The 25,770-nt window shown below is 51.8% G+C and overlaps 1 protein-coding gene and 1 pseudogene across 1 annotated transcript; one reads left to right on the forward strand and one right to left on the reverse strand.

Moving 5' to 3' along the window:
• Nucleotides 1-3,539: 3,539 nt before the first annotated feature.
• Nucleotides 3,540-8,587, reverse strand: LOC128949413 (serine/threonine-protein kinase pim-1-like). The gene is given in 8 exon segments (XM_054294276.1): nucleotides 3,540-3,677; nucleotides 4,513-4,636; nucleotides 5,549-5,684; nucleotides 5,971-6,147; nucleotides 6,355-6,435; nucleotides 6,438-6,723; nucleotides 7,481-7,567; nucleotides 8,561-8,587. Coding segments are annotated over 8 exon segments (1,056 nt in total).
• Nucleotides 8,588-12,313: 3,726 nt separating this feature from the next.
• LOC128949415 (cell division cycle protein 20 homolog) overlaps nucleotides 12,314-25,770 on the forward strand; it is a 33,315-nt pseudogene continuing 19,858 nt past the window's right edge.

The raw sequence follows: 25,770 nt of genomic DNA on the forward strand, positions 1-25,770 counted from the left end.
GCCACCTGCTGTCTGCCATCTCCCCTCCTTCTCTACCTTCTGCCCAGGTCTGTACTGAACACATCGGCCTGGATTCTACCCTAACCCATTCTCCAGTAACTCTTCTCCCTGTATGCCCTTCAGATAGCTCACAAAATCGAGTCCCTCCACTGGGACGGGATGCCAATGTCAAAATCCCTCCCACCCCCGGCTGTCTCATTGGGTCATCCCCCATGTGAAAAATGCATATATTTTATGATTGGCTTTTCGCAAATATTAAAATGAATATTATACATATTGTGTTAGAAAGCAATGCTGTATTAATTTTCTTAAGTACTGTGTTAAATATAGTTTTAGTTTATAAAATTTGCTAAAATAGAAACTATGCTATGTAAGATGCTTTGTTTAAAAGAAAGGACTTGCAGCAAGATAGCAGCCACAGGACACCTAGATCTTTCAGAGAAAAAGAATTTATTGCCTTCTTATCAGAAGAAACGAACTTCTTCCTGCCTCGAATGTGCTATTAGGATTAGAGGGAAGAAGTTGACACTGACCAGACAGAATGCTGTGTTTGAATAGAATTTATGCATCATGTATGAAGTGCATGAATATGTAACCGGCTATTGTTTTTAAGGGTTAATGCTTTGTTAACGGGTGTCCTTTTTCGGGCTCGTGATGCCCAGAAAATGTACCCGGACGTCCGTAAGTCTTTGTTTTTATTGCCTCATATTGTCCAAATTCAATTTGTCCAAATTGTTATTACTCTAATTGTGTTACTATTTTTATAACCATTTTATTACTATTAAACTTTAAAATTGTAAAAACAAATGATTGGCGTTTTTTACAGTGAAAAACACGTTCACTCTCCTGTTAAAATGTACAAAGTTTAATAATGGACAATGGGAGACCAGGACCATGGAGCAAAGGTTATTATGGCCGGGTGCATCTTGGCACTCAGCCAAGAGCACCCTGTTACCTTCGGGGATCCCCCTGAAATACCTTTCCCTTACATATGCCTGTTGCATATTCACAGACCCTCATGCATATCCATAAACTACTTTACATATTCCAGGAAAGATTTTACATGGCCCCTCTTGGGTCTGCCTTTTCAGAGCATGTGTGTTTGTTGGCTGTGGTTTTGGCTCCTTCTCTTTATCACCGCCAGTTTTTGGGCCTTGGTCCACTCTGCCTTCAGACGGGGAGTGCTGATAGTTGGCAGATCTGTACAGGTGTCCTCATCCTGTGTGCATTGGATGTGATCCCATCCAAGTAGGCAGTTTAACACAAGCAGCTATTCCACTGAGCTTAATTAACAACAGAAATAAAAACTGTATCTTTACAACAAAGTTACTTTAACACCACACATATAAAATCCGTTTTAATATTTGCAAAAAGCGAATGTTTTAATATGTATCTTTAACATTGCCCATATCTTTCCTTACCCTTTGGTTCTCCTGAGTGCAGCAAGGAGCGGGAACTGCCAGCACGGCACGGAGTTGCTGCTGTCTCTCCATCACCCCGTGTCCCTCTCCTGTAAGAACCTGAATGAGAGATGTGGGACTCGAGGCAGCTCTTCAAAATACAGTTTATTGGATCCAAGATGTCACAGCAGTCCAGGGTTGTGGGTGGCAGTGCCTGTGCCTACAGCTGTCAGCTCCAGCTGCACACAAGCCTGGAGACCCTTTAGCTTTGGTTACAGTGCATTATATACTCTTCTTTGCTGAGCATCTTCACACAGAAGAATCGATCTATACCTTTAGTTTTACCTATAGCCTATCATAACTCCTGTAATTACCATATTGATGTTACTATTCTCCAATCACTAAAAGTTAGTATGTGTGTCTCCCTGCCTGTCCTGAGAAGCCCTGATTCCCTGGAGAGCACTGCTTTTGGCCTTTGTCCATGGAGAAAAATTCCAAGGCTTTGGGATGAACTGGAATCTACGAGTGTGTGAAATAGATAGTAGTGTAGTTTATCACAGGGTGAAAAACCGAGAGCTTTGGGATTTTAGTATGAGGGTGAACAGAAGACAGGATGGAGGATTTTGGGCATTGTCTGATCTCCTTGTCCTTCATCTACTCCATTTTCTGCTGTGTTGGGAGCACAGAGTGATTGGTTGGAAAGAGCTGCAATGCAGATGATGAGTGGCAGACAAAGAATTAGTTACTGGCTGAAAGGTAGAAATAAAATGCATTCTAAGATTTAATTGGACAAAATCATTTTAAAAGACCTTGAACCTGTGTGTCTTGTGACTTTTGGTGCCTTCTCTTTGTACGCTAAGTCTGGCGTGCAGCTGGCATGCTGAACTGTTGATAAGAGAAAAATAAACAACAACCTAAAGACCAAAAAAACCAAAAGTCCCGTTCGTTTCTCAGTCCTGGCACAGAACTTTTTAGGGGTGTCCCCATCAGTGGATTCTCGGGGGGGTTTCACACCTCCATCCCTCCCCCCCTTCCTGCCCCACTGCTCAGCCCCCTCCAAGCCCTGCACCCGGGGCCCTCTCCGCTTCACAAAAGGACCCAAAATTATCCCAAATCCACCCAAAATTACCTCAGAGCCCATCCTGAGGAGCTCTGGGGGAATTTTAGGGGGGTTTTGAGAGAATCTGGGGAGATTTTGGCTGGGTTTGAACCCTACGTCAAATTTGTTGTCCAGAAGGTACCAAAACCATCCAAAATCCACCCAGAATCGACCCAAAATTACCAGAAATTAACCCAAAATTATGTCCAAATCTATCCTGAGGAGGTTTGGGGAAGACTTGGAGGGATTTTAGGGGAATTTTAGGGGCAATTTTGGGTGGGTTTGAATCCTACGCCCACTTCGGCATCCACAAGGTACCAAAATCACCCAAAATTACCTGAAATTAACTCAAAAGTTCATCCTGAGGGGGTTGGGGGGAGGTTTGGGGCAGGGGGGTGGGAGTTGAAGAGATTTGGGGGTTTTGGGGGGGATTTTAGGGGTGTTTTTGGTAGTCATCATCATGCAAAACACAACACGCCATGCCAAAGGCAAGACCAAACCCTAAGGACTGTGCCCCTCGTGAAGAGGAGATCAAAGAACTGCACCCCTTCTAGGAAGGAGATCAAAAGCCAGAGGAGATTGAGCTATTAACTAAGCAAAAATGTATTCATTTCATCAAGTATCATAATTTCTGTTACTTTATCCTTTGTGATTAGGTCTGGAATGCTTTTCTATTCCTTGTTAATTTAGATGAATAATATTCATTTTGGTTTTGTAAACGATTAAGTCATATTCCTGATGTTATATATGGGGTCCCATATGTCTAATTTAATAAACCAGAAACTTAAAATTTAGCAGCAGTTTTACTGAGATAAAATAATACAATCAAATAGAATCCAGTAGTTACAAAAAGAAATTTGGCAGTGGTTCAGATAAAGCATAAGCAAAACCAATCGATCGGGGTATGGGGATGTCTTCCAACCCTGCCTCACATGCAAAAGGCAAAAGGATCCAAACACAACTTATATACTGTGTGCTAATACATATTCATCAATATTTTCCTGTAAATCTCCTCCTATTTCCAATTCCTGAAATCTGCATCACCACACACACACAGCGCATGCTCCCCCTGGGGCTAAGGGGGCTTCTGGCTCTTTGGTGCTCTTCTTGGAGGAAGGCCGACAGTCTTCCTCGCTGTCCTCTGAATAACCTGACAGGTTGTGCCTGTGCCCCAAATCCTGTGTTATGTAAGTGAGCACTATGCTCCAATTAAGCCTCATTATTTTATAGATAAGAGCACTATTTTAGACTCTCTGTCTGGAATTGTCCCAGCGTTATTCATGTCATGGCCGATCCTGTCCTAGGAGTTGTCTTAACTTTGTCTTGATGCCAATTCTGACTTGGAAGGCTTCCTAAATTTTGCTCATCAAGGCCATTCCAATCTCCTGTATCCTGTTTCCCACAGGTATCATCTACAAAGAAACTCATTTGTTTCATAACATTAATCACATATACCTTTCCAATTATTTTCCAAAAATATTGAAATAATTACAATTTTGTTAGAACTAATCACATCCATTTATCACAGGAGGCCAAAGCTTGGAAAAGGATGAAAGAAATGCTCCGAGGATGACGATGACAAAAAAATCCCAATTTATTTTTGACAGCAAATGAACACCGGCTGCCCTCCAGCCCTCCCAGCCTGGCAGGCTGAGCGGGGCCGTTCCCATGGCATGAGGTGCTGGCAGCCTGCGGAGAGAAACCAGAGAGCCACGGTCAGTCGCAGCAGGCTCCTGTGCCCCTGTCCCATCATGGCTGTGCCTGGGCCAGGCTGCTGGCTGTGCTCAGAGCCCAAACCTCCCGACCCATTCTCTGTTTTTAGAGAAGGGCAGCGGGGCAGGCCACATTCCACCTCCTCTGCTTAATCACGGCACAGCAACCTCCTCAGCAGCTGCAGGAGCGGGATGCCCATGTGCCTGCTGCCGCCTGCCCGGATCCCTTCTGCCAGCCCAGCTGTGGAGCCGGGTGCCCACCTCTGGAGAGCTGCTGCCAGGGGAGGAGCCCATCCCGCACCAGGTCCTCATCCTTCTGGAAGGGGCTGTCCCCGCAGACCGTGGCCCCTGGGGCAGCGCTGGCACTGGACGCGCTCCACAGACGCTGCAGGTGCTTCCCCATCTGGGCACCAGGTGTAATCCTCCTGGGAAAAACAAAGAACAATTGCATGGAAGTCAATTCAAAACGAGACCTGGAAACAAGAAAAAGTACAAAGCCTGTCACTGTTTCACGGGCCTGAGTGGTCTGACCACTCCATGGGAGAATTAAATCTGTCCACGGGTGGGGAAAATCCCCACCTTTCCCACCCATAAAGCTGGGGCATGGCTTCGGAACCCGTCCCCTGTGCCGCCCCCCATCCACATGGATGGATGCTCCTGTCAGGCTGGCTGCCCTTGCCTCAGCCCGTGCCAGGCTGGCTGGCAGAAGCTGTCAACAAGGCCAGGAGCCGGCTCCCCTTCCACAATATTGGTCCCGTGTCCCGCCAAAAAGCAGCTTGGCTGCCGGCGGGAAAATTAATATTCCCCAGCGCCGCCAAGCAGGGAACCTCCGGCATGTGGCCAGGCAGAGCCCTGCCCTGCCTGGAAGCACCAGCATCCCCCCGCCCCTGCGCCGGCTGGGGACTCATCTTGATTGCATCGGGGTGCAAAGCATGTCCTCCAGGCAGGGGCCGCAGCCAAAGCCACTGGGCTCTGCCCCACCAGCGGCCAGCTCCAGGATGGTGTTCCCAGCTCCAGGATGGTGTTCCCAGCTCCACGTCCTGCTCTAGAAGAACACGCCAGCTGTGCCTCAGCTTGCGGGGACATCACGATGCCATTGAGCTGCAGGGGAACGTTTCCCCTGTCCCAGTCCGTGGCACCTTCACCGCACTGCCACCACTTCTCCAATGGGACAGGCAGCACGGAGCAGTTCCCTCCACAGCTCGTGGGGACCAGCGGAAGCATCTCCTTGGCTGCACTCTCTCCTCCGCGCCGCGGCTGCAGGGAAACGCTCAGGGGTTTTCTTCCAGCGCCATGAGTCATGTGCCGCTGCTACTTGCTGGGCTCCTGGATCCTACTGTGCACAGGGATGCATCTCTGCTGTCTCCTGGTACAGGAAGGGCTCCTGCAGCCAAGAATGCTCAAAAAGGTCCTCCAGTGATGGCCTGTCTGTGAGGCCCATGCAGATACACCACCTGATGAGGTGCTGGCCTTCTGCGGAGAGAAACCAGAAACCGCCGCTCAGCGGGACAAGGCTCCTGTCCATGCTCTCCCACATTCCACAGTGCCCAGGACACACCAGGAGTGCTCAGAGCTGCACCCAAAAGCTTTCTATCGATCCTCTCTTGCGGAGGACACCAGCACAGAGGCACAGGTGCCATCTCCTCCAGCTAAGCCCATGAGATCCACCTCCTCACCAGCTGCAAGAGCAGGACACTTATGTGCCAGCTGCCCCTCCCAACCCCGTTCTTCCCCTCGTGCCTTGAAGGCACATCCCCACCTTGAGACACCTGTGGCGGGAAGAAGAGCTGGCCCCGGACAATGTCCTCGTTGGTGGGGAAAGGAAGGTGCCCTCAGACCAGCTCATAGAGCAGGATACCCAGGGGCCAGATGGTGGCTGGCTGGCCATGGGAGCAGCCAAAAAGGATCCACTCCGGTGGGCTGTACTCCGGCGTTCCTATGGGACACGGGGGCAGCTCATCAGGCCCATGCTGCTCCCTCCCTCCCAGCCAGCTCCCGTTCCACAATAGCCAGCCCCTGCCCTGCCAAAAAGCAACTTGGCTGCAGCTGGCTGAAGAAGGATTCCCCCTCCTTCCCTCCCTCCTTCCCTCCCTCTTCCAGCAAAGGGGGAACCTCTGCTGCCCGGCTGGGGCTTTGGGCTCACCTGACATCCGGGTGTAGAACGTGTCCTGGAGGATCGTGCTGCAGCCAAAGTTGATGAGCTTTGCCTCACCTGTAGCCAGGTGACGAGGAGGTTCTCAGCCTTGATGTGGCAGTGCAGGACGCCGCACCTGCTGCAGCGCCGCACGGCCTCCGGCACCTGGCGGAGCAGACCCCACGCGACGGGCTCCGTCAGGAACCGCCGCTCGTGCAGGAAGTACCAGAGGTCCTGACAGCGCTGCGGACGCTCCATGAGCAGCACGAAGCCCTCGGGCACCTCGAACTGGTCCAGGAGCTGCACGATGCCGCGGAAGCCAGGCTGCGACACCTTCCACAGCAGCGCCGGTTCCAGGGGCAAAAGGGCGCCCTTGCGCTGCGGGGGTGCTGGGATTCATAAAATTAGAGGGTTTTTAGAAAAGTGGTTAAAAAGGCAGGCTTTTGACAGTAGAATTGTGAACATTGCTAATACAGCAAAAAGTTTTCTAAGCAGTAGAGCAGACGTGAGAAATAGCACAATAGACTTCTGTAATCTGTCTTTATAGATTGCAACAAGGTTATTTAATGGATATCTTTAGAAGGTTAGTATGAATGAGTCTCTGTGCTTTGTCTCTCATGAATGAGCTATTGTGTTAACTACCATTACGTGTGTTTCATATGATTGGATAGAATTTTTGTCAATATGTTTTGCTCTATGTGTCATTAGCTGAAACCTAGGCTGAGATGGCTTTATGCTGTGCTGTAATGTAACACCCCCTTGGCATTTCCTTTGGATCAGAGAGCTGTTAACATAATCTGTCTCCATTGTCCTAACAATGTACTGAGACTGATGTGTTGAATAAATAGCTCACGACACTGGTTCGGATGCCCCATCTCATTCATGAATGTATATAGTGGCCAGTGGCACGGGGGGGACGGCGATGCCGCCAGCGGGGCCGATGCTGCGCCGTGCCTCGGGCAGCCCCTGCCCGGCCCCGCCGCGGCTTGCCATGGCCCGGCCCGGGGCACTGCGCGGCCCCCGCTCACTCCACGCTCGCTGCCCTCACAGCGTTCCGGCTGCCGCCCTGCTGGGCCTCGCCTCAGCCCCGCCCGGCACGCCCCGCCGGCTCCTCCCGCTGGCCCCGCTCACTCACCAGCTGCGCCCACTCCGAGATGCGCTCCCGGGACACTCGCTTGATGGCCACCTGCGAGCCAAGGCCAGCGGCGGACTTAAGATCACGCTTTGGTAAGAGTGTATAAGCGGGAGAACACGCAGAATAAAAAAACCCTTTTTCTTCTTGCACCCTGATCACGTGTGTATGTCACGTCCGGCCTAATGGTGACAGTTGCCCCATCTCTGGGTCAAGAAACAAGTATTGTCTGAGTGGTAACTTGTCAACAAACTGAGAAAGAAATTAGTACCTGGGCATGCAGATTTCTGAAGGGAGGAAAGAAAAGCGTTGACAAGAATAAGCCTGAGTTTTAAATGCCTGAAACACTCAAAAATAACATGTTTTGGGATATTGTACCATATGTTACACAGAGTTCAAGCAAACCACAACTCATTAGTATCTGGACTTCATTGCCCACTATACTTAGAAATGTTGCTTGAAGGCACTTTGTGTCAAAGATCCAGTTCCTGTAGGTCACTGAAGATGTAGATCAAAATCCTACCAAACATCCATGTCCAAACCAGCAAGAGTGAGACTTTTGTCCTTGGCAGTAGTTCCCAGGTGCTCCTGGAAATCCCCAGGCTTAGACACAAAGATGTGTATTCAACAGAGGGAGAGAAGCATCATGCTTAGTTCTAACTGCGATCTTTGCTAGCAGATCTTACTAGCAGGTAATAAATTCCATTTGTTCTGTTCTTAGCCAGAGCCAAGGTGGGAATCAAAGTCTAGATCACAGGAGAAGATCACAGGAGTCTCAGCTTTTCCAGAAGAGGAAAAATACAAAAATACAAAGGATAGTAAATTTGTGTTGGGTTTACAGGGTTTTTTACAGATCGACAGACAAGTGATGAAGCTTAAAAGATGACAGCAAAGGAAAATCAACAGATATGCTGAAACTGAGTGAAGAGGAAGGAGACTTCAAATTCACTGAAAAGCTGCACAGAAAGCTTCTCTACTTTTTGCAGCTGCTTCAAGTTTGAAATGACAAACTCTAGCAGCACTTCCAACTTCTTTTTATTAATTCTACAATAAAGACAATCCAAACTGTGTACTCCTGCTTACAGTATGAAGTAAAGCACAGGAAGCCATTAGAGTAAGAAAAATTGTGTTTAGAAGGCTGAGGCAGCCTTAGGGGTAGGAGGAATGGGGAGGCGTGGAAATCAGGCCCGTGGGCACCATTCAAGGAGCATCCAGGCCCTGAGCAGTCCCTCACAGTGGCTATCCCAGCAGATGGAGTCCAAATGGAGCCCCAGCTGGGTGGGAAAAGTGCCGGGCTGGTGAGCCGTGATTAGCAGGGGCTCCTCCATTAAATTGCTCCCTGACAGGTGTGATATGCTGTGGGTGTGTGCCCAACAGCTGGCAACAGCAGGCTGGCCCAGATGTGGGAAAAGGCCAAGGAGGCAGCAGAGTGGGAATGGGGCTCTGCAGGAGGCCCTGGTGGTTGCATACACCCGTGGGGGATGAAGCTGGCCCAGATGAGCCCTGGGGCTCTGGGCTGAAAAGTGGGGAAAAGAGAAACAGGGAGGAAGGGCCAGATGCTGCTGTGAGAATGCCATTCCATACCACAGGTGACATAGTGAGAGGAGGGTGGGAACCAAATGGTGATTGCTGCTGATCACCCTGACATCTTCAAGACAAGAGGCCCAGAAAGGACTTCACATCTGCCTCCTAGTGTTGTCCTGAATGTGAGCTCATCTCCTGGCATTCATTACCCGGAAGCCTCACAGCTTCCCACGGGCATTCCATGTTACGGATATGAACGAGGCCAAACTTTCTCCAGAGAAAGAGGTTCTCGTTTATTAAAATAGCTACAAGGAACGGAGTGCCCAGGATAAGCCCAGGCACTCACACAGCAAGCCAAAAACTAAAACAGTGCGCTCACCCCAAGTGCACTGGGTTCTCCCAAACAACAAGTACCCTAAAAGAAGAAGAACCCTAACCCAAATGAACTCCCCACATTTATACTCCCCTTGAGTCCAGGATTGGTGCATTTTGGATCCTCATGATGATTGGTCCACTTCCAGGCTTCTCATTGGTCTTTACCGCTGCTCATTCTGGACCAATCGTTTCTGCAGGGCTTCGAATGATTGGTCAGATCTTTCATCCAATCTCTCTTCGACCTTTCCTTGCCCCATCAGACCCCTGTTTCACCAAACCCTGGACCCTTCTAGCACATTCTTATAAGCCCCCCCCCCCTTTAACATAATACAAATAATATAACATAATTAATACAATATAATTGAACTATATCCTATTTTAACTTAATTTAACTTTTACCTATAACATTCCACACTTCAGGTAAGCAAAGCTGCTTACCTCACTATGTTCTTTGGGCCTCTGAAAGGGACTGTCCACTCAGCTACAGCCTGGCAAGGAAGGAAGTCTTACAACACTCTGGATATTTTAGACTTTTATTGGCACTCGGGCTGAAACAAAGTATCCCCTCACTACTTCTCCATCTTCATCCTTCTGTCCTGCAGGTGGCCTCTTCAGGCTGACAGCTTGGAGCGCCTGCAGGCTCCAGTTGGGCTGCAGCCCAGCTTTTCCTCTCACAGCTTCATTCTTATTATGACAGTTCTTTCATTTCTACTTAAAAGCTTCCCTAAATTAACAACACTCTATTCTAAGCTAAACAATCTTTTATTATCTAAGCTATCTATGTTCCATAATCCTTAAAAGTTGATCCCTGTATTTCCTAAATTCCTCCTACAGGGGAGATGCATGGCAACAGTGCGAGGAGGTGAGCGGGGGGGCACAGAGCATCTATGCCTGCACCTTCCAGCCCAAGGCTGGCAGTGCCATCTCTGTCCTGGTGAATGTCACCAGGACCCACATGCTGCCCACACTCAGCTACTTCAAGGAGCCCTTTTGGCTGCACCAGGCCGGTGAGTCCCAGTGCCACCACAGCCCCTGCCTGGCTCACAGGGGACACAGTGTCCCGTGTCCCGTTTCACAGGAGCGACAAATGCCTATCCCCAACACCAGCAGTGCTCACAGATGCCCCACAGCTTGTGCAGGCAACAGTGTCGCTGGGCCGGCTGAGCCTGCAGTGGCTGCCGCCCCTGGAGCTGCTGGCAGAGCAGCTGGACTACCAGGTCCGCTATGCCATGGAGAACAGCCATGACTGGAAGGTAAGGCCTGCCCAGGATACCCCGAGCAGCGCTGCCCCCCTCCGCTGCTGACACATGGCAGGTGCGGGGTCGGGCCAAGCGGGACCCGCCCCTTGGTGCCAGCCCACAGCAGCCATGCTTCAGCTCGGCTCTGCCGCGCAGGTCCTGCAGGTTCCCCGAGCAGCGAGGAAAGAGGTCCTGGACCTGCGGCCAGGCTCCCGCTACCCTGCGCAGGTGCGGGCCCAGCCCAGCGGGCCGTGGTACCGGGGCAGCTGGAGCGCCGGGTCCAAACCCGTTGTGGTTGATGCCGTGGCCAATGCAGGTAAGGGGCAGGGCTGGAGGCTGCGGCCGCAGGAGCCACACGGCTGACGGCAAGAGGCGGAGAGTGCTGGAAATGGGGAAGGGAGCACGGGGCAGGGGGCTGCGAGGGGCTCAGAGATGGTGGGTCTGGGAAGGGCTACAGTTCCGGCGTTCGTCCACCGATGCAGGCTGGCTCATCCCCAGTGTTACAGTGGTGCCGCTGCTCTTCTCAGCAGTGCTCCTGGGGCTGCGCTGCACCTTCCCCTCCCTCTACAGATAAAGGGCTGTACCGGGGGGCAGGCGGGGAGGTCCAGCACCAAGCCTGGGCACCTTGCACGGGGCATTAGGGCACCTCAAGTCTGAGGGTAAATTCGATGCCCCTTCCTCCGTACCCAGCAATGTGAAGCAGAAACTCTGGCCGCCCGTTTCTGACCTGCACCATGCTCTGGGCAGCTTCCTCCAGGAAAGCAGCAAGCACGGCCAGGTGAGTGGATGGGCAGGGCGGCTCAGCTGCTCCCGGGGGCAGCTCGAAGGGCAGCCCCTACCCCGTCCACTCCGTGTTTCCCCCCAGGCCAGCGCCTTCAACAAGCAGCCGCCGGAGGAGGCCGTCCTGCCCTGCCTGCTGGAGGTGCTGCCTGGTCCGCGGCGTGAGGCGGGCCCGCCGCCGGAGCACGCCGGGGGCCGCCTGTCCAGCACCGACATCGCCAGCCAGTCCTACCTGCTCATGAGTGGCTGGGAGCCGCGGGCAGCCACGACCGCCTGCACCCCGCCATAAACTCCTGCTCCCCCCGAGCCCCCGCCTGGTCCCTCCTGCGCCGCCCCGCCCCCTGTCCGGATCGCCCCGCCCCAGCAAGAACGCCCCGCCCTGGTCCCGCTCCTGGTCCCGCCCCCTCACTGCACGCGCGGAGCGCCCTGCCCCGTCCCGCGGCTCAGCCAATCGCGTTGCGTCGCGCGGCCGTCGCCGGGCAGCGCGCAGCCGTTGGGTGTGAAGCGGCCAAGCGGGGCCCCATCCGCCCGCCGTTTAAAATGCTGTGGGGCGGGCGAGCGGCGGCGGCGCCGCGGAGGTGAGTGTGCCACAGGGACGGAGAGGCAGCCTGGAGGCGCAGTCCCGAGCGGGGAGGCTGTGGTGAGGCGGGCAGGGGAAGGGAGAATGTCGCTTATCGGAGGGAGCCCCAAAGAGCGGCTGGAAGGGATGCCGGCTGATCAAGGACCCCAGAGGAGCGGAGGGTGAGCGTATCGGCTGATGGAGTGTCCCGAGGAGCGGCTGGGGAGAGTGGGGGTGTCTGTTGGTGAGGAGGAGCGGCCGGAGCGGTTGCCGGTCCGGTGGTGGGGAGGCCGGCGGGGCCTGTCGGAGTAGGCTCAGCCCGGCCGGTGGGCACGGCTAACGCCGCCCGCCCGCAGGACCATGGCGCAGTTCCTGTTCGAGGCGGACGTGCACGGGCTGCTGAAGCTGGACACGCTGATCCCGAACGCGCCGCCTGCGCGATGGCAGCGCAAAGCCAAGGAGAGCGGCCCCGGGCCAAGTCCCGTCGGCGTGTCGCCCATGAAGCCGGCCAATCGCTCCCACAAGCTCCAGCAAGACGCCGTCCAAGACACCCGGTGAGCGCCGGCCACCAGCGGCAGAGGTTGAGTGCGGGAGCCTCGCCCAGGCTGCTTGTCCGCAGCCATGGGGCTCTGGGCTCCCTGCCACGCTGCCCTACCGGCTGCTGCTCAGGCAGGAGGAGGTGGGCTGTGCCCCTGACAGCCACCCACCTCCTTGCCAGCATGAGGGGCAGAGCTCTGAGCACTGGGGCTGGCGAGCTGCTGTTCGCCCAGCTGAGCCTTGCTGGCACAGCTGTATGCTAGGACGAGTGTGGGCGGGACTGTCAGCTGACAGCTTTACATCCTGTGAGCATTTTTGTATCTTCCCCTTTTCTCTGGACTCTGGAATTGTTTCACTAGACCCAAGGAGTTGCACCACACAGTCCCCAACCAACTTGGTGTCAGGGAGGAAAATATAAGTTAGTTGTGACTGGGTGGCATGAGACCTCAGAGTCCTACTTGTCTGGTGGGTGTGATGTGGAAGAGTGTTGGGTTTGCTCCTGTGAAAGCTCTAATACAGGCTGTTAAATAGCTGTAAGACAATATTAGCATATGTGAATGCAGGTAAATCTGGATCCAAAATTCAAAGCTACCCCACAAAGGCTGGGGGGGATCGCTACATTCCCAACCGCAGCACTATGCAGATGGAGACGGCAAATTTCCTCCTAACCAAAGAGAATGACCCTGCTGAGGATTCCCCTACCAAGAAGGTGAGCATGTTGCTAAGTTACAATTACTTCAACAACCGCTACTCCTTCCTGCCCCTTTACAGAGCAGTAAACTATAGGTTCTATCAAGTGGGCACACGGGACTGACAAGTCCCAGCCATCACTACTTGCAGCTCTGGGCTTCAAGACGCTAGGATGAGATTGAAGCTGTAGAGACTGCCATGCACTCCAAGCCTATGCTGCTTCTGGTAGCAAAATTTAGCTTTTGACTAATGAGGCTTTAAAATGTAGCAGGCAACAAAAACACAAAGCTGTGAGCCTATGCAAAGTGAAACTGCTGGTGGCAGCTATTCTAGGACAATGTCTCCACAGGGAACACTTCTGGAATGTTTTACACTGTGTTCTGAAATCTGTTTATGGAGTATTTGGTCGCTTTGTGGCTGTGGCTTTTCCCACTGGCAATGACACTGAATTTGCCATTGTGTGAAAATGTGAGGAGGACGATGTATGAAAGTCTGAGGAAAAACTGCTTTGACCTGCCTCTGTGTGACTGACCCTTGCAGCACAGTCAAACATCTTCAGATTCTAAGAGAAGGGGACTTAGGTGTCTGTTTAAATTGCAGTGTGGGAGTTGTTTTAATTGCATTGCACTGAGGGTGATTTTGCAACAGAAAGCCTGGGAAGTGAATCTGAATGGTTTTGATGTATAAGAGGCAAAGATCCTCCACCTCAGAGGAAAACCACAGAATGCTCCAGAAGGTATGATACAGGGTCTGTATGGGCTGAAGCAGCAGGAGAGATCAGGTCAGGGGAACAGCAACACAGAGGCTCTGTGTGTGGTCACAGGAGAAATCAACTGGTTTCTGAGAGCTGTACAGGCTGGAGTCTCCTTTCTTAAAGTTCCTGAGGTCGAGAGAGGGCATAACAGTTACAGTGAATTTATTTAGCAAAATTGTTATGACTGCCAGTTGGTCACCTGTTACAGGGCTTGCAAGGGTCTTCAGGGTGAAGAGAGAGATGAGAATCTTGACCTCATGTTCAGAAGGCTTGATTTATTATTTTATGATATATATTACATTATTATTATACTAAAAGAAATAGAAGGAAAGTTCTCAGAAGCTAGCTAAGCTAAGAATAGAAAAAGAATGAATAAACAAAGGGCTGTGTCTCAGCAGAGAGTGAGACACAGCGCTGCCGTGAGTGGTCAGTAAATCCAAACATCCACAGGAGACCAATCACACATCCACGTGCTGCATTCCACAGCAGCAGATAACCATTATTTACATTTTGTTGCTAGGCCCCAGCTTCTCAGAAGGGGGAAAAATCCTAAAGAAAGGCTTTTTATGAATAGATGTCGGTGACAGTCACCTGTACTGCAGGTTCCAAACCTTCATGAAGTCTGTAAGAGCATCAAACTCTCTGCTGTGCACTTTCTAGCTTAAACTGCAACTAAATATAATGGGATTAAAAACCCAAGTGTTTGTTAAATTTTTTTCCATGAATGAGGAAATTGTAGCTCATCCCTGTTCAGCAGTTCATACTGCCAGTGATTTTAGTGCACTGCAGGCTTGTGAGTGTTTCTCTTAGGACTTTCTTTTCACTCCAAGGGATTCTTAGTTGGGTGAGCAGCACTCAGCTGGGAGGAAACCAACTCAGGGTAACAAACCTGTTCCCCTGCACACAGGCTATCAGAATAACCTGAAAGTGCTCTACAGTCAGAAAATGGATTCAGCAGGAAGAAGAGCAGATATATTCCCTCAAAGTCAGACCAGGTCTTGGATGCACCAGAGATCTGCGACAACTACTGCAAGTAGGCTACAGGGTTGAGTGCTGGGCATCCAGAACATTCTGCACTGGATTGCTGTTCCTAGGAGAGTGTAACTGGGCTGTCTGTATTATTTTGTGTACCCAGGCTAGCACAGACCACTTCTGGAGTGTCCCTGTGTGGCCTTACAGGGACAGTGGTCTAGGGCACTGTGCAGATGCCTTGGAGCAGGGTACCTGGCCCCAGCAGCTGGGCATAGTGACACTCAGAAGGCTGCCCCTCGCCTGTACGTGTGTATGTGCACATGTGCACCCACACCTGCTGCAGCAGCACCGGTGAAGGGCAGGGCTCTCTAGCCAAGCATGGTGTGACCTGCATTGCTCTTTCAAATTGTAGATCTGAATCTCATAGACTGGAGCTCCCAGAACTTCCTGGCAGTGGCTCTGGACAACACTGTTTATCTGTGGAATCACGCTACTAGGGAGATTATCCCCCTGCTGCAGATGGAGCATCCAGATGTTTACATTTCCTCTGTGTCATGGATTAAAGATGGAGACTACCTTGCTGTTGGCACAAGTAGTGCTGAGGTTCAGGTGAATGCAGGAGTAAAACTAGAGGTGTTTTCTAGGCATTGACAGAACTGGGGACAAAACCTTGGCTGACAGAGGAAGGATGCCATGCACCTGACTTGTCTTCCCTGGTGTGGGGTGGAACTGCCCAGTGTGCAAGGCAGGGTTTGGGTTGGGGGTTTTCTGATAAGTAGCGTTACCTTCTGTGCTATAGTCATGAGAGACACACTTTCTCTGTTCCCTTACTGAGAAAGCTGAATGCCAGAGCCTGTGCAGTGAGGTTCCTAGGGCATAGAAACAGGATTGGGTTTCTTCTGAAGAACTTTTTGCTTTGCCTCTCCAGCTATGGGACGTTGAGCAGCAGAAACGTTTCCGAACCATTACCAGCCATTGTGTCCGTGTGGGAACCCTCAGCTGGAACAGCTACATCCTCTCCAGGTAAAGCAGTGGGTCAAGGGCAGTTTCCAGCTGTTGCAAACTTCTATCCCTCAATCTATGTGTGGCATGGGTTAGGGATGGCAGAGAGAAGTTTGTCCTGGCTTGGGATTCTTACTCAGCCTTATCTGTTGGGGCTGTGAGGAGAAGGCCTCTTTCCTGTATTGCAATTTGTGCTGAAGTTGTAAAGAGCTTGTGTGGGTGTTTCACTCACACCAACAGACCTGTGTTGCTGGTAACAGTGGTTGAAACCCAGTGGCAGGTATAGCAGTCTTGCAACAACAAAAATGGATTTGGGTGAAAATGTGCAGCCTGACCCTGCAAGCCTTCTCTTCTCTCTGCAGTGGTGCACGGACTGGGCACATCCATCACCACGATGTCCGAGTGGCTGAGCATCACGTGGCCACCCTTGCTGGCCACACACACGAGGTGTGCGGACTCAAATGGTCTCTGGATGGCCGCTACCTGGCCAGTGGTGGCAATGACAGTCTGGCGAACGTCTGGCCATGCACCCAAGGTGGGGGTGGCAACTTTTCTCCTGTACAGACCTTCACTCAGCACCAGGGTGCTGTCAAGGTGAGCACAGAGCTGCCAGAGGGCGGATATGTGTGTGCAAGGCAGGCATGCAGCACTGGCTGGGTGCAGGTTGCCTCTTGAATGTTTTAAAATGAACTCTCCTCTCTCAGGCTATGGTGTGGTGCCCATGGCAGATGAATGTTCTAGCCACTGGAGGTGGCGCTAGTGACAGACATATCCGCATCTGGAACATGTGTTCTGGCGCCTGCCTCAGTGCTGTTGATACCCGTTCCCAGGTGAGAGATGAACATCAGCTTGGAGACAAACACCTTCTGGCAGCACACCTCCACAGAGCTGCTGGCTCCTCAGGCCCAGAGGCACAGGGAAGGAGGGGGACCATGCTCGCCTCCGAGTGGTGAGCATCAGCACATGCACCTTGTCTCACCTGTGTTACTGCCTCTTTGCAGGTCTCTTCTATCCTATGGTCAACAAACTACAAGGAGTTCATTTCAGGCCATGGCTTTGCACAGAACCAGCTGGTTATATGGAAGTATCCAACAATGACCAAGGTTGCAGAGCTGCAAGGTAGGTGGACAGGGCCTGGGTGGGGGGGGGGCTGTTAGAGGTTGAAGACAGCTGCACTCCTTGGTTTGAGCCTGCAGCATCACTGATACAGGACAGTATCCGGGGCCATGCTGCTAGGAGTAAGGCATGCCCACGGGGCTGTGGAAGAGATACCATTGATCCAAGTGTATGCTTGGGGTCTGAAATCATGCTGCCACAGCCAGTGGGGAGACAGCTATGCAAGCTGGCAGGGCTCATGGGAACATACAGGAGTAAATGTGCATGTGCTGATCAGCTCAGCCCTGATTGCACATTCCTTCTCCTCCTCAGGTCATACTGATAGAATCTTGAACCTGACCATGAGCCCTGATGGTACAGCAGTGGCCTCAGCAGCTGCTGATGAAACACTGCGGATCTGGCGCTGTTTTGAGATCGACCCCATAAAGAAGAAGGAGAAGGTGACACCTGCAGGGATTCTCTGGTGCTGGAAAGCCCTTGAGGGGCATATGGGGAGCCATTATGGGTCTCCTTGGGGCACAGAACATGACGGGACTCGTAGGGGTGGAACTGGGTTATGCTGGAGCTCTGGGGTCGCGGGGCATGTTGGAGAGGGTGGCCCGGCTATAAAGACGCTCTACGGTGCGCAGAGCGTCACGGGAGATGAAGTCTCGGCTGCAATGGCGCTCAGTGGGTGCCGCGGTGCATGATGGGCGCTGTAGTCCCGAAAGGACCCATTGCTCGCTGTCATCGTCACCAGCCTACTCCATCATTCCAGAGGCTGGTCCATCACAGTGGATGTCATAAATCTACTCAGTGCCGCCTTCTTGGCCAGGTGTCTGTAAGGTTGTTTTGGCAGTGAGTACCATTGTCTCATTAAATTCTTTCATGGGGCACGGTGTGCCCATAGCACTCGTTTCGAATCCCAGGACAGTGTCCCAGGCAGTGACATTGGACACAGGGTCTGTCCGCAGTCATCCAGTGGTTGTTCTCACCACCACAGGCACGTGGCACTTGCCGGGGTGGGTTTGGCATATAGTCAGTCTGCCAGACCTCCCCATACTTGTATTCCAGCCCTCGTGAGCAAAACACTCCCTGTGAGAAATGCCCTAAATAGGTTTTTGTTTTGGGAGATCAAAAACTCTTTAATTTGATATTTCTGAGCTCAAATCCTCCCTTAATGAGTGTTTCTCAGCTCCCTAAATAGGTGTTTCAAACACCAAAATATCCTTAAATGGGTGTTTCTAAGCCCAAAATCTGTCTAAATTGTTGTTTCTGAGCTCAAAATATCCCTAAATTGCTTTCTTTGAGACTTGATGCTCCCTATTTTTTAAATTTTTATTTTTCCAGAGCTAGAAACCTCCCAAAATCGGTGTTTTGGAGCCCCAAAGCCCCCAAAATTGCATTTTCTCGGTTCCAAAGCTCCTGAAATCGCCGTTATGGCCCCGAAGCTGCTGAAATAGATTAGATTTCTAAGCCACAAAGTTCCCAAAATCAGTGTTCCAGAGCTCTGACGCCACTAACTCAAGCCCTGTGCCCTGTCTGCCATCAGCCCCTGGGGTTCATCCCAGCGCTCCCGGTGCCCTCCCGGGGCATTCCCGGTACCCTCGGAGGCTCCAGGAGCACGGAGGGGCCGCTGGCTGCGCACATTTCCCACCCCAGCCAAGGAGCCGCCCCCGATCGGGGCATTTTCACTTTCCCTTTCCAGGCTGAGAACTGATTTACAAGAAATTAGTGTAAAACCGAGAAAGGAACTGTGGGGGGAGAGGGAGGAGCCCGTGGGGGTGGGAACGGGGGTAGGCAGGGTGAGATATAACCGGGATGAGGAGCCCCCAGTACTCACACCCCAGCACGGAGCTGCTTCTGCCCGGCCTTGTCCCAGGTAGGTGCCAGCCCCTCCCGTGTTTCCCCAGGTGTGGGATCTCAGCTCTCAGGACTGGGGTGCAGGGTGACCAAGACCACCCCTGGGGGGCTCGGGAGTCCTGGAATGCTGCCAGAAATGTCTGGTGGCTGGACTTTGATCCCACAGGGGAGATGACATCAGTATGAGGATGGGAGGATTTCACTGGGGTGAATGGTGAAGGGATAAGTTAATTGGAGTGTGAGATACAGGGTTTAAGATTTCTGTACAGGGGGGTCTAGAGAAGTAAGATGGAGGAATTGGGGCGTGCCCTTCTCCTTCTTCTTCTTCTTCTTGGCCTCCATCTTCTGTGGTGATGCTGGCACTTTGGGATTGGACCTTACTAAAAGTGTACTGGTTAATAAGGGTGAAAGGTATTGGAGAAAAATGATAAATATTGTATACGTAACTCCAAGTATAAAGATAAGTGACCGCCCCAGGGGCTCTCAGTGTGTGCCCATGGCTGACTGCTGAGCAGAACTCTGTCAGGCCCAGAGAAAATCTTTTAGATAAGCATTTAATAAACACCGAGACCGAGAAAAGATCTGAAGTCCCTTCTCATCCTTTGGAGCGCGGGCGGCCCAAGGCCACCTCGGGCCTTCCCAGACCATCTAAACAGCCGAAAATCCGACACCCAGGGCTTCTCCTTCTGCTCCTGAAATTGATGCTTCTCAGCCCAAAAGTTCCTGAAGTCGCTGCTTTGGAGCTCCAAAGCTTCCTAAATGGGGACTACAGAGCCCAAAATCGGTTTAAATTGGTTCTTTAGAGCCCAAAAGCTCTCTAAATTGTTCTTGCTGATCTGAAAATATCCCCAAATCAATCTCCCTGATTTCCAGATCTCCCGATGTGTTTTTTTCTCAGGCTTGAACTCCCCAAATCAGGATTTTGTAGGCCAGCAAGTCCCTAAATTGGTGTTTCTCAACCCCAGTGCTGCCTGAAGTTTGGGTTTGTTCAGAGCCCAAAATCTCTCTAAATCAGTGTTTGGGACTCCAAAGCTCTCTAAATCACTGAGTCCCAGGGATCCCAAACTTGCAGTTTCTTAGCCCAAATGCTCCTTAATGGGAGTTTCTGAACCCCTGAGAACCCAAAATTGCTTGTTTTGATCTCAGAAGCTGCCTACATCTATTTTTCGGAGCCAAACCCATCCGTGGGTGGTTTGGAAGGCTGTGCCTGAGTGCTGGTGGAATGCAGTGGAACTGGAGAGGCTCTGCCAGAGGAGGGTCAGGGAGGATGAGGATGGGAGGTGTGAAGGGCAGTTGGGATACCTGGAGAGCCTCGACAGGATGGGCAGAGGCTGAATTGTGTGAGTGAGCAGTGGAGGGTTAGAAAGGGGGGACGCTGCCTTGGCAGCTCAGAAACCCCCTGATCATCAGGGAGAGTGGGCGGAAGAGCTCTGGGGGCAGCCTGGAGGGTCTCAGGCCAGTGAGCAGGTTCCCATGGGAATGGCAGCTGCCCTGGCATCCATGGCCAGGCAAAGCAAAGGGCCCCAGCAGCGCGGGGATCCGGGAGCGATGGCTCAGCAGAGCTGCCCTGTGCGTGAATGGGGGGTGCTCACGGGGAGCTGCTCCTGCCCCACAGGGAAGGGCTGGCCAGGGATGAGCTCCTCAGTGCCAGCCTGGGCTGTCACAGCCGGGAAATAGCGGGGTCCAGGCACCGAGGGGCAGGGACTGAGGCCGGCACCAGAGCACAGAGCTCCAGAGGAGGCGGCTTTGATGGGCTGAACCAGGTGGTGGCCGGGGCAGCAGCTCCAGAGGTTTCCCGCCCCATGGGCTCCTCCCTCTCCCCCAGCGGCTCCTTTCTCGGTTTGACGCTGATTTCCCGTAAATGCCTGTCAGGAAATCTGAGAGGGGGCAGGAATGGTCTCTCCAAGAGCCAGGAGTAAAGCACGCCTCTCCTGAGGCTCTCGGCTGAACTGAACGAGCTCCAGGGTGAAAAGGCAGCACTGGGAAGTTGAGCACACGGGCCAGCAGCCAAGCAAGGCAGCAGCACCCGCGGCTGTGTGAGCAGGAGCCCAGCCAGGGGAAGGGCTGACCCCCCGGCCCAGCACATTCACACCACACCTGCCCAGCCACAGGGGCCTGTGGCACTCAGGAACCACTGCCCTGGGGTCACTGGGGTGGCAATCCTCCTCCAGCTGTCCTTCAGTCCTGGTGGGATTTCCTTAAGAATATCGGCGTCTGCAGCAACAAAGCCAACAACAAAAGTGTGACCCTGCCCAAACAGAGCTGTCTGCAGCAGAGCAATCAGCAATCTGCAGCCGCCCCTGTGGGCAAGGCCAGTGCAATCACTGTTGGCCATGCACAGCAGTGCCACCCCCTCCTCTCAAGGCTTCCCGGGCAGTGACCATCCCTGGGCTGGGCACTGCTGAGGGCCCTCAAGTGCTGAGTCCAGTTCTGCCACAGGGGATTGAGTGTGAAAAGCTCCCTGGACCATCCTGGGGCCTTCACTGGGCTTTGCTGAGGCCTGAAGGAGCCCTGCTGCCCTCCAGGGCCCCCAGGGCTTTCAGTGTCTTTGTCTCATCAAGGCCCTGCTGTGCTGCAGAGAGTGGGGGAAGTCAGGAAGGGTTGGAGGGAGACCACAAAGTTAATATTTCATAGAACTCCCATTCAAAGTCCATTGTCCCTTCCCACCCACTGTCTACAGACAAAGAGAAAAAATCATCAATTCAGGCCTTACTTATTTATTTAATAGTTATTTTGTCTGACACCAAAAATTGTTGCTGTGACTTTTGCTACACATTAAATGGGAGAAAAGTAAAAAGTAAGTAGCATATTGATTAGGCACAGCCTGAATGCCATGAATACATTATGGAAGATTTGTTTGTTTCTTTCATCTTGGCTGATTAGAAAAATTTTTAGTCTGAATATATAATGAATAATTATTTCATGGAGTGAGTATAACTTAATACTACAAATTATAAAAATGAAAACAGTAGCTCACCTTAGCACCCCAGACAACGCATAATGAGATTTCACCACCACTTGTACAATCCTCCAGGCTTTAGCTCAAATACTGGTACTAATGTTGTATTTGATTCAATGCATAATTCAAAAAGTCTAATTTATTGGGCCTCTGTTGGCAGACCAGACTCTGTTGGTCTCTGGGTGACAGAGCCATCACTGGCAATGCAGAAGTGAAAGTTTCTTCCTTTTCTCTTTTTTTTTTTTTTTCTGGCCATACTTTTTCTTTCTCCTCTCTCCCTCCCCTTCATTTTGTTTTTCCTTCTCCTCCCCTCTCCTGTCTTTCCCCCTTAATTTTTCCCCCTCCAAGCTCCAACTTTAGCTCAGGATTGCAGCTATGGCCCTGTATAAAATATTTTTTCTGTCTAAAGCAGTTCTCAGGGCTCATTCTAAATATGAGACAGAGACAGAGAGAACAAATTGTCTCTGACTGTGAGAAGTGGGGTGACCCATTCCTGGAAGCACAACCATCTTTCCATGAGAGGTGGTCTGAGCTAATGTCTGTGTTCATCAGTTATCAATGACAGGACAGCTCCATGTGCACATCATCTCCTCAGTGTTACTGTTTCAGAAGCCATCTTGCTATTACTCTGCTTTCAGGAGAAAACCCCTCAAACTCTGAGCATTTTATGCCATTTCTATGCTTTCCCTCCTTTCAGACCAGAGCAAAAAGGAGGAGATGGAGCAGGGTTCAATCCTGGGAAAGCACCCCTTGCATTTCCTGTCTGATGCTTTCAGATCGACCTGTGGGACAGCCATAGGCACCCTGGGGCTGTGACTTCTCTTGGGTTCCTGCTGGCATTTCTCTATTTCTAATCCTCAGTGGAGCTCTTTTCCTCACCCAGGTCTATCCTCCCCTTGAACACCAGGAAAGCTTTCTTGACATGCAGCAGCTTTGGCAAGGGGCTCCTTAATTCAGTCCAGGTCCTCCTCCTTCTCTGGAACACGGCCAAAGAAAACAGAAAGTCACAAGGAGCAGACAGCCCAGGGAAACGGAGTGCAAGAAAGAGGGAGAGGTGCCCTGAGCAGGCCTTTCCTCACTCCTGAGCAGTCCCTGTTTCTGCCTTCACCTCATCCCTGCTGCTCTGATGGATGTGCTCAGGAGGGACAGGTGGCTTTGTTGGAAGGGTCAGCAGGACCCTGCTTTCTGCAGCCAGCTTACAGAAGAGGATATTTGGGAAACTTCCCAGTCTGACCCTTCCCAAGGCTCTCTGGCTGTCACACTCCAGCCACCAGAGGTGTTCAGTGTTGGGAGGAGCCCCTCCACAGCAGTGGCTGCAGTGCCCCAATGGGCCCTGCTGGACTCCCCACACCCTGCCCCTGTGTCCTCCCTGGTTCCAGCCCAGGTTTCCCAGAGCAGTCTCAGCTGTTTGATTCCATAAAGCCATTTATTCCCAGTGCAGTGACACAGGAACAGCCTGAGCTGTTCCCCCAGCAAGGGAGCCCCTCAGTTTTATCCCCTCACAGTCTGCATGCCCAAGGTTCGAGTCTGGCTCTTCCTCCCGGGCCCTCAGCTCCTGCTGGGTCTCTTGGTGTCCCTTCCCCAGCAGTGCCACCACTCTTGGTGCCCTTTGTTGGGCTCTGTTGGCCATTCACGAGCTCTTGTCTGGGACTCCCACCTGGAGCTCGGCTTGCATCAGGCACTGCAACTGCCCCAGGCACCTGCACCAGGTGTGTTCACAGCCAGGAGAGGGGAGAGTGGGAGTGAGGTGGTTTCAGTTTTGTCTTTGTTACCCGGCTTGCTGCTGTACTGGGAATTGCTGAGAAGGCAAAGCAATTGTCCCAAAGTCGAGTCGGTTTGCCCATGGTGGCAGCTGCAGAGGGAAGTCCCAGGCTTTATGTGAGCTCTTCAGTTGTATTTTTTCCTCCTGTCCAGTTGAGGAGGGGGAGTGAGAGAAGTTTGGTGGGCAAGTGGCAGCCATCCAAGGTCACTTGTCCTTTCTCCATAGATTTCTTCATAGCTGGTTAGGATACCCTCCAGGATTTGAGTCTGAAGGAATGGAAAATGGTCCCTTTCCTTTGTGGAAAATTGTGGCTGGGGTTGAACAGCAGGTTCTGCACTCTGCAAAAGCAGAAGGCCTTAATTTTGGAAGATGATGTATGTGTCTGTGAGAATTCTCAGAGCTCCAAGGCAGACAAGATGGGTTAGGGACCAGCTGGGAATACAACAGAACATCTTACCAACTGCATTATCTTCTCCAGTGCTGTGCCCACCACAGAGGTTTTTGCCCCTATTTTCCCCTGCATTGCAGAGTGAACCTTGAGAACAGGATGGTGGGAGACAAGAAACAAGGACATGGCTGAATTTCTTGGTAAGAGCTGTATTCTGTTTAGACAGTGATGGAAGGGAAAACCAGTAAATTAAAACCCTTAGTAGATCAGAGGTTTGAGTAGTATAAAAGATATATGTGTCCCAAAAAAGCTCTTCAATGCATTTTTTAAATCCTTAGGGAAATATCAAAGTGATATTTTCCTATATTCATCTTTTTCATTTTTCTTTTTCTTCTCATGTGAACCTACTGGCCACAAAAAAAAAAAAAAAAACCAAACCAAAAAAAACCAAAAAACCCAAAACCAAACCAAAACAAAACAAAAAACCAACCAAACAAACAAACAAAACCCAAAAAAACAAAAAAAAGAATTCATAGCAGCATGTCCAAGGAAGCCAATTTGAGTCCATAAGTAAGAGTGGACTCATGGATCCCATTGCTCTTGTCTGTGGCCATCCTTGGGAACCCATGGGAGGGATGGGATGGGAAGTGTTATCCCTGAGAGAAGTGAGGCCAGTGGAGGTCTCTCCCCTGAACACGTTGCCTGCAGAACCCCTTCCAGAGCACAGCAGAAGGCCTGGCCTCTGGAGTGGGATCAGTTTGGTCAGGGGGGTGACCTCCTTTAACCAGAGACATGTCCTACGCTAGCAGGGGGTGTTGCTGAGAAGGGCTTTGAGGGTCAGGTTGAAATGAATGTGCCAAGGGACAGTGAAGGGGCCTGAGAAGTCTCTCCCCACTCCTGGTGTGAGGCAGAAGAGTCTCACCCACCCTCTCGTGGGTGGCTGAGCTGTGGTGGGACTGGGGCACCTGTGTGGTGCCTGAGTGCTGTGGCAGCTGAGGCAGCTCCCTGGCCCAGGAGAGCCTCAGTGGGCCCGAGGGTCAGGAACCTTCCAGCACTGCTGAGGGGCTCCTGGTCCACAGGAGCTCACAGCTCCTGGGCCAGCTGTGGGATGTGTTCTGCCCCAGAACCTGCTCAGTGCAGTCCTGGAGTTCCTTGGGGAAAGGTCCTTGTTAAATGTCCTGATTTTCTTTTTTATTTTCATATGTATCTGATGTCCAGAAACAGCATGGGATATAGCTGAGGAGCACATAGAAGTGATATTCAATGCAATCGGTAAGTGTGCTGGATCCCATTGCTCTTGTCTGTGGCCATCCTTTGGAACCGATGGGATGGGATGGGGTGGGATGGGATGGGAAGTGTTATCCCTGAGAGATGTGAGGCCAGTGGAGGTCTCTCCCCTGAGCACGTTGCCTGCAGAACCCCTTCCAAAGCACAGCAGAAGGCCTGGCCTTTGGGCTGGGATCAGTTTGGTCAGAGGGGTGACCTTATTTTACCAGAGACACATCCTACTCTAGCATGGGTGTAGCGACACAGGTTTAGATGGTGGTTGCTTCTACCTATATCTATTCCCAATAAGCATCTCCTGTGGAAAGGCCACTTGGGTTGGCATTCAGGGAAAGCAGTCAAGTCCACACACCACACTCACCACCACTAGCTCAGCAAAGAAAGGCAGAAGGGCCTTTTTGTATGGTCAGTTCCAGCGAGGTTTATTGTGGCACACTGAAGGGAAACCAGGGGCAAAAAGACCTGGCCCTGTGCTGTGCACACTCTTAAGTATGGGGGGGCACGGGGGTGG

Source organism: Melozone crissalis, unplaced genomic scaffold (genome assembly GCF_028551555.1).
Source record: "Melozone crissalis strain CALT ecotype California unplaced genomic scaffold, PUWL_Pcris_2 ptg000231l_1, whole genome shotgun sequence".
Classification (NCBI taxonomy): domain Eukaryota; kingdom Metazoa; phylum Chordata; class Aves; order Passeriformes; family Passerellidae; genus Melozone; species Melozone crissalis.